We start from the raw sequence: 9078 nt of genomic DNA on the forward strand, positions 1-9078 counted from the left end.
GAAAAAAAAGTTATTTGAAATTTTGACGAATTGTATGATAAGTGTTTTAAGGTTGTATTAATTTTGAAATTTTATTGTTGACATTTTTGTATAAATTTGTGTGACATTAATGAAGTATTTTCGTAAAAAAAATGTACATATTTGATGTATGAAATTTGTATTAAAATAGTATGAAAGTGTTTGAAATGTACTATTTGAATGATATTTGTATGAAATGTTTTTTGATTGAATATAAAAATTATTTTGTAATGTTCTATCTGTCTGAATGATATTTGTATTTCGAATTGTTTGTTTATAATGTGAGATTAATTTATATTTTTTTTAATGAAACAGGAAATTATGTCGATTTTCAAATGTAGGGGTTATATACGATTCTTCTAGTCTTTATAGTGGTCTAGTAGGTGCGATAACATTGCAACTTATGATTGTTGACACCCAATTTTGACCCTCCCCGATAATAATTAATTTCTGAGTTTCTTAATTTTCAAATGATTTAAAATAATTGACTTTATAAAATTTAAAATATTTTTCAAGTTAGTTTAAATGGTTTGTCACTTTTATAATTTTCAAATAATATGTGTATACTTTTGAACTTTATAAATATTACAAAAATCGTCTACAAAATATTTTGTTTAATTAAATATTTGGTTAGTTTGTTTAGTTATTTAGTAGTTTGCTATTTTGAGTTAATTAGTTAGTTTATAATTAAGTTAATTATTATATAATTATGTGTCTAATTAGTATATTTTATGAAGGTTCTAAAATTGTCTCAAAAAGATTTTAGCTTTATTTAAACATTTGGTTATTTAGTCGTTTATATTGTTAAATTAATTAGTTTATAATTAAATTAATTATTTTATTTCGTTAAGATTAAGAAGCTCGTTAATTAATTAATATTAATTCGTCTTATTTATTATTAGCCAAGTTTATTAAATTTGATCAAGTTGGCTAAGTCTTAAATTTAAATTGCCTACCACAATAATTCCTAGCCAACCCAATATTATAATTCCTCCCAGCCCATTCCAACCAAGTAACCCAACATACCCGGCCCATCCTCCTTTAATCCATAACCTGACTCATTTCCAATTCACAATTGAAACCCAAAATTTCTCCAAACGTTCTTAATTCCAAGTGGCGTGAAAACGACGACAATGATGGCCAGCTACACGACGTGAGACGAGCAGCAACTCAGTACTGTACCAGCAGTACTGTTCCAGCAGTCGGAGCAGGCACGCGGCTGTGCCCATTTCCTCTTCCGGAATGGGGAAAAATTTGAGGGAAAAGGTGTCTAGCTCGAATGGTGAAAGGAATTAGGATTTTGAATTTAAAAAAAAAATAGGCCTTATTCTTGTGAATTTGATCCGTTTCCCCCTTAAGTTTGGAACCCTAATATTTCCCCTATATATACTTCATCTCCTTCATTGTGAAAAGGGGGGCGGAAAAAAAAAATAAAAAAAAATAAAATTTTGAGTTAGAAAAAATATAGAGAATTTGCTAGTATTAGAAAGGAAGAAATACACCCAAATCATATAGTTCCTAAAATCACAGAAAGACTTCCTGTTCTTTCTTGCTTCTTCTTTGTTCGTTGGAGTTCTTGGATTTACATTCTAGTGGCAGTGAAGTCATTTCCTTGCTCGCTCTGGTCTCAGTTTCGCTGCGCCAAAGAAGGTACTCGTCCCTTTGCTCTTTCGCTGTCCCTTTGATTATTTCGAGTTAATAGTGATTAGGCAGCTACGTGGAATAGTAGAATGCTGTTGGATTAGTTTCTTGGATTCGACATGAGCCCGTCTTGTTTCGAAAATAGTCGAGTCTCTGTTTTTGTTCTACCCTGAATGGTTTAAAACTTATTTGGATTTTGATATTGAGCTTGTCTGTTGTGCGGCCTAAATCATTTATTGTGAGTTTTATCTTCTGTGTAGTTTTGGTCTTCGATCGCTTCTCTATTTGACTCGTAGCTATAGATTTCTGCTAATGTTAACTTATTATCATGTCAAGAGTAAGTCTGAGCTTTGTTGTCTTTTGCGAGCCTGGGTGTTGTCCTTATTTGTTCATTATTTTGCTTTTCATAATATTGTATTGAGCTGGTAGTTTCTTCTAATATTTTGACCGATTGTCTCATATTATGCACTGCTTGATTAATATAGGCATGTCTTGTTTTTTTTTTCTTTTTGCCATAATTCTATTCTATCAAAAATGGTTTCTTAAGCTTGAGTTTAGATTCTTTTAATTTGATTAGAGCCTTTTGTTAATATCAAGTGTAGTAAAAATAATAATATATATATATAGAGAGAGAGAGATTTGTTAGTGAGCATGCTTATTAAGACTTAGTTAAAATTAAGAGTTTTTCATTATCAATTCTGGACACTATCTCGTTTATGCTTTTCTTTTTATTTATTTATCCATTTATATTTGATGTAGCATAGTTTATTGGCATTTTTAAACTATGTCCCTCCTTTGATATCTTTACACTCTTATAGTATACATGTTTTGTAGTTTAGTGTTCATTTAGTAATATTTCCTTCAAGATTTCAATTTATTTTCTACATGTATACCGAGTCATTGTGGGTCCACTGATGCATAATGCTTGTAAGCTTTAAAATCTATCATAATGCTCTATTTTAATATATATATAAATTATTATTTTTGCTTTAAGAAAGGGATTAATGAGCTATACTTATATATTTTATTCATTTGTGTTGCATGTGACATTCGTTATGAGTCCTCACGGACTCTTTCCATCGCCAATTGCATTGACGAGTTCTATGTTCAAATCCTTTCCTTTCAAGTTGGCCAGCCAAATGGAATCAAAGAACAAGTCCCCGGAGATCGATTGCATACACTAGTATACACCTAGTGTATACGGAAAGGGGCCTAAAGGCCCCATATTCAGTTTTGTATTTTGTTGTTTTGGGCCTAAGCTCTTATTATTTAATTTTGTTATTACTCCGTTAGAATTTTAGGACAGGTGAAAAATCGGGCCTAAGGCCCAAAGAGAAATACTTCTTTAACGTTAGTACAGGACAGGTGCAGGTGACTCAAATGGGCCGAAGGCCCAATATGAAAATGGGCCCAAATACTGGCCCAGGCGGACAGAAAATCCAGACTTGGGCCCAAATCTTCTTTCCTTATCTATTTATTTGCTATAACATGTTTTTATGTGCTTATTTAATCTTAAGGTTCCCTAATCAATGCCCCAAAGGATACCCATTCTGAATTAATCGCTTAAACTAAAGTATTCATTCTTTACTTGACTTAACAAATAAATGAACAAATAAATAAGTTTTACAAAATATTTCGCTTAGATAATATTTCAATAATTTTCTTTTTAAAATAGTTTTAACTACAAAATAGTTCAATTTTGCAATTCAAACTAAGTTACAGTTAATTTAGCCAAATAAGTAATCGTCGGATAACCGCATTAGCGGGTGTTCTAGGTGCTTTAAAACCCTTCCTAGAACACTAATATGGACCCTCGAACCCTTTTCAAGTTTTCACTAGATTCCTGTTTTAGTCTTGTGAAAATAAATAGTTTTCTTGATTTTTCTTAAAAATTAAGTAGCGACTCTAAACCAGTCTAAAAATATTTTCCAAATAAAACAATGATAGATACTAATATAAATGATTTAGAGATATTAAGTGGGTATGAAATCTATTTTGTAGAGTACTGTCTGAATGATATTTGTATGAAAAGATAATGACAAGTGTGTATAATTTTGTTATTATAATGAATTTTGTGGATGAAATTTGTATGTTCTTTGAATGACTAATTGTTATTTTTTAATGAAACAGGAAAATATGTTGATTTTCAGATGGAGGGGATTATATATGAATGTTCTAGTCTTTATAGTGGTATAGTAAGTGCGATAACATCGCTGCTTATGATAGATAGTGATATTAATGATATAGAGATAAAATATATACTTAAAAAATCATTAAGTAGTCCACATTTAAGACCAGTTATCGTTGCGAATTCCTTGATTCCAAAACGTAATTCTGTACCATTTATTTTCACAACAAACATGTCGTCTCTGACATTTTCAGATTCAAGAATCATCAAATGCCGCAATAGTTGACATTGAATCTTTATGTTGTGCATGTCATAAAATACACGAAAAGGTGTTTGTTCCAGAAATTGTTGAAACCTCTCTTGCTCGAGGAAAACCAACAGATCAACAAACACATTCATGTTTGTACATGAAGACCAGTGTGTGTATCTTCCTTGCCTATAAAATAAAATTATTTATACTAAATTAAAACATACTTCATACAAGTATTATTCAAGTTTCATTCCAGTTGTAACTACAGTTTAAAGATAGTTATAATTAAATTATATCATATAAATTAAATAAAAAATAAATCAAAATCATAAAAACATTGATAAAAAAAATATAAAAGTATGTTCACACAAGTATTATTCATGTTTCATCACATGCATATAGATAAATTTTAGTAATGCCTTATACCATATTTATAAAAAAATTCACACCAATTTTATTCGAACATCATACCATTTTCATGTGCACTATGGCATTCATCAATCGACTTTCATAAATTTATCGACATACGCTAAAAATAATTTAACAATTTTAATACATTAATGGATAAATTGACAAAGAAACCTTCTAAATAGGAAAAATCCCAATTTCATATAAAAGTTATTCAAAATTTATACAAAAACAGAGTAATTAAATAATTCATACAAATTGCATACCTAGTTAATAATTCATACCATACACAATGAAGAGACAATCACATCAATGTTAATATACAATTCATACCATTTGCATATCAATATTGTATCAAAATTCATACAATATCCATCAATCAAACATTAAATTCAGATTCATACACATTTTTTCAGATTTCGAACAATTTTTACACAAACAAGTATTTCGAAAACAACAATAAGCATAATGTGATATAAAAAAAATCACTATTTTGACTAATGTGAAAATAAATTAAATATAGTACTTATCCTAACAACTTTTTTTGTGTTTTTTGGATGTTGATATTTTTGATTTCTTTTTTTTTTTGTTCTTCTTGTTGATGGTTTTGAAGATTGAGCAACTTCTACATTTGTTGTTTTTTTTTTATCTTTTTCTTTTTGATTTCACTAGCAAAATCAGAATCGTAATCAAAAGGGGTTTCAATAATTTTCCCCTTCCTCTTCTTCCCCTTTTGATTTGCCTGGATCGCCCTTTTCTTTGCTTCATCTTTTTTCTCTTTTCGATCCTTCAACTGAGATGAACCACCCGTTGCCTGATTTTCAATATTCGCTGGATTTTCAACAAATTTAAAGAAGGGGGGGGATTGAGTTAATATATTGAAAGTTGGAGCATGAACTTCATCAGTAGAAGTTCCTTCAACCAATCTGGAACTCTTTCAAGGCGTTTCAATGGGTTTCTTAGACATGATTTTGTTGAAAAACTTAATTGGACGGACGATTGTGAAAATGGTGTAATTGGCTGGTGAGAAAAATGGGAGAGACAAGGTGAAAGTGGGGCAGTGGGGGTGATGGCGTGTAGATTTGAATAGGTGTGGGTGGAGGGTGTTCGGATTGAGGTATAGGAGGTTTGGAGTGTAACATTAAACAAGGAAGTCTAATCTATGTAAATCCCTTATTATGTGTAACTGATGATTTCAGTTTTAAAAAAGGAATTGAAATCAAATTCATTAAATATTATTAATTAATAATATAAAAATATAAACAGATTAATCATTTATTAAATAAATTGAAATTGATTTTTAAATTAAATTGATATGTCATAGCCCGTAAATAAACTGTTATAAGTAAGAATTGTTTAAAAGTATGTTTAAAACCCGTAAAATTTACTACTTAGTTATAAATGACCCAAAAGTAGGCTTCCGACTACTTTTTATTTTTTTGACTTAAAAGTCATTTAAATTTGACTTTTTATTTTTTACTTGAAAACTATTTTTTAAAGCCAATCCAACATAGGCTCTAACTCTTTGCCCTTTTACTTCTTCTAAATTCTGGGTTTGAGTCAATTTTATGATAATATATATCAGGGGAAACTATATAAATGTGCCACAAAATAATTACAACTTCATAGTTCAATTCAAACTAATTCAGCAAATACCCATTAATAAAAAAATAAAGGGAAAATTGTATGAAATAACAAACTATTAATTAAAATTAAATGCTATAGCCATTGTTTCTTTTATTTATAATTCGCAGCAAACATTCCATGTTTTTTGTCATTCCATTTGTATACCGAAATATACAAATAAAGGACCCATTTGTATACCGAAATATATACAAATGCAGGACCCATTTGTATACCAAAATATACAAATAGACTGAAATATACAAATGCAAGATCCATTTGTATACCAAAATATACAAATGCATGACCCATTTGTATACCAAAATATACAAATGCATGACCCATTTGTATACCAAAATATACAAATGCATGACCCATTTGTATACCAAAATATACAAATGCATGACCCATTTGTATACCAAAATATACGGACCCATTTGTATACATAAATATTCAAATAGACTCAAATACATATTTTTTATGTAAATGTATACCGAAATATACAGATTAATAGTAATAACAAATATAAAGTTTGCTATGGAGCACAATTATACAAACTATAACTATAACATACAAATATATTTTTTATATTTGTTAAACCTAAAATTTACTCAAAAATAAATTACAGTCCATACCGCCACTTTAGTTTAGGCCGAATATACTCCCTCTTTGGTTTAGGTCGAATGTGTGCGGTTTCCTTTAAATTTAGGCGTAATTTTAACCTAACGTTTTATTAATTATTTTATTTTCTCTTTTATTTTTTTCTCATTTATTATTTTTATTCTTTTTTCCATATTATCCTTTATTAGAGATACTCTTGGGTAATAGTTTTTTATTTCTTTCTTCCCTTTTTTGGGTTAGTTTATCGTCTTTTTATTTTTTTCTTTCTTTCTATATTTTTACCTTTTTTATGGAAATAAAATAAATTACTTTTGTCCTTTTCTTATTTATTATTTTTATTTACTCTTTTATTCTTTTATTCTTTTTTTCATATTATCCTTTATTCTCTTGATTTCTGCTTAGGAATATCAAATGCGAATTGTTCGCAAAATTTTCCTAATTGTTGTCTTTCATTTAGACGATGTTTCTTGATCTGTTGATTCACAATTTTACAGATAGTATTGTACATCAACATTCTATGGACATTTGTATAAATATGTCTATCAGTATAACCATCTATGTTTCCTTCATAGATCTCCTTGCCATTATAACTATTAGTTATAATATTATCCTTTATTAGAGATACCATTTGATAATATTTTTATATTTATTTCTTCGTTCTCCTTTTTATTTATTTTCCTTAATATATAGTACAAATATTTTGGCCAGTACATTATTCTTTATCCATTTTATGTACATTAAGCAATACGTGAAGTAACTCCTGATCTATGAGTAAAAGTAATATCGATGTGCAAGTGAAATAATATTGTGTTCCATCTACTTTCGATTAAAAATATGAGGACATCCATCAAAGATAATGAGAAATAGTATACCATGATAATTCGATGTATTTTACTTTTTAAACCGTTGAAAAAAAATAACATATTTCTTTAATAAGAAATAACTTATCTTTGAAAAGTTTCTTTTATCCCTAATAATAAAAGAATTTATAGTCGCGTAAGTGGTAAGAAAAGGTTTATTGTTTTTGTTAAATTTATGGTAATGACTCTAGGCGGCTCTTATCATTTAAAAATGATAGTTGTATGATGTGACATGCTATTCTTAGACTTTCACAACCTCTAATTAATTTCATTTGTTTTTCAAATAATTCGATAGAGTCTGCTAACAAGTTTTATATAATCTTTCAATTCTCTAATTTCTTCCACAAAATTGCAGACTATTCAACTCTTATTCCCTATTTAAACCCATCCAACTATTCTTTGATTCTCACCAAAACACAAAATGGAATCCTTAATTATTTGTTTCCTTACCTTTGCTTTATTATTTCACTCATCAAAAGCTCAAAACTCTCCCCAAGATTATCTTAACCCTCACAATGAAGCTCGAAGACAAGTTGGTGTCGGTCCTATGGCATGGGACAATAGGCTAGCAGCCTTTGCCCAAAATTATGCCAATCAAAGAATTGGGGACTGTAGGATGCAACACTCTGGTGGCCCTTACGGTGAAAACCTAGCTGCCGGTTTCCCCCAGCTCAACGCGGCTGGTGCAGTGAAGATGTGGGTGGACGAGAAGCAATGGTACGATTATAATTCGAATTCTTGTCAACCTGGTAAAGTATGTGGCCACTATACTCAAGTAGTCTGGCGTAACTCAGTACGTCTTGGTTGTGCTAGGGTCCGATGCAACAACGGGTGGGATTTTATAACTTGCAATTATGATCCACCAGGTAACTGGATCGGTCAACGTCCTTTCGGTGATCTTGAAGAGCAACCAGACTTTGATTTCAAATTGGAACTTCCAACTGATGAACATGAATAAATTAATTAACTGGAGTTTAGGTGAAAATATGGGTCGATCGTTTGAATAATTGCTTTGTTGGTTTATTTTTACTGCTCTTCTTGTTTTACAATTTGGTGTTACGCGTGTGGTGTACGTGTGCACCTGTTTAACGAGTAATTTCCCTGGATAGTCACCCATGTTTGGAAAATTACCTTGGAATATCATTTATGTTTGTTTTAGGACCACAATATCACCCAACTTTACCTTTTTTCCTTAAAATATACTTACACAAAAAAAACATTATCTCTCTCCTAATAGGATGCCATGTCACATTATTCTTTTTTCATTATTAACATTTTTTTTAAAAAAATTTAGACAACCCATATTACCTAGTAAAAAAAAATTACATAGCCCAAAAATTTCTACCCTAGTTCTAGGGGATTAGGCGGCAAATCCAAATTTGAGCTCCTCCGATTCTTCAAGAAAATATGTGGCTTCCTCCGATTTTTCAAGCGAGATAATGTTTTTATATGGACACTAATGGGCAATGGCACCTTTTTGTTGAGTCCGGAGCCAAAAGTGTAACTTTTTTTCTTTAAAAAACAAAAAC

At 29.9% G+C, this 9078-nt stretch overlaps 1 protein-coding gene across 1 annotated transcript; it reads left to right on the forward strand.

Annotated features, from left to right (window-relative positions):
- Window positions 1-7874: 7874 nt before the first annotated feature.
- On the forward strand, window positions 7875-8707 carry LOC102590095 (basic form of pathogenesis-related protein 1-like). The gene has a single exon (XM_006367030.2). The coding sequence runs from the start codon at window positions 7971-7973 to the stop codon at window positions 8505-8507; it is 537 nt and encodes a 178-aa protein (XP_006367092.1). The 5' UTR covers window positions 7875-7970; the 3' UTR covers window positions 8508-8707.
- Window positions 8708-9078: the final 371 nt, after the last annotated feature.

Source organism: Solanum tuberosum, unplaced genomic scaffold, assembly GCF_000226075.1.
Source record: "Solanum tuberosum cultivar DM 1-3 516 R44 unplaced genomic scaffold, SolTub_3.0 scf00682, whole genome shotgun sequence".
Classification (NCBI taxonomy): domain Eukaryota; kingdom Viridiplantae; phylum Streptophyta; class Magnoliopsida; order Solanales; family Solanaceae; genus Solanum; species Solanum tuberosum.

What these genes read in the sequence shown, in the direction of transcription:
- LOC102590095 (XM_006367030.2), top strand. Translation starts at nt 7,971, where the DNA reads ATGGAATCCTTAATTATTTGTTTCCTTACCTTTGCTTTATTATTTCAC.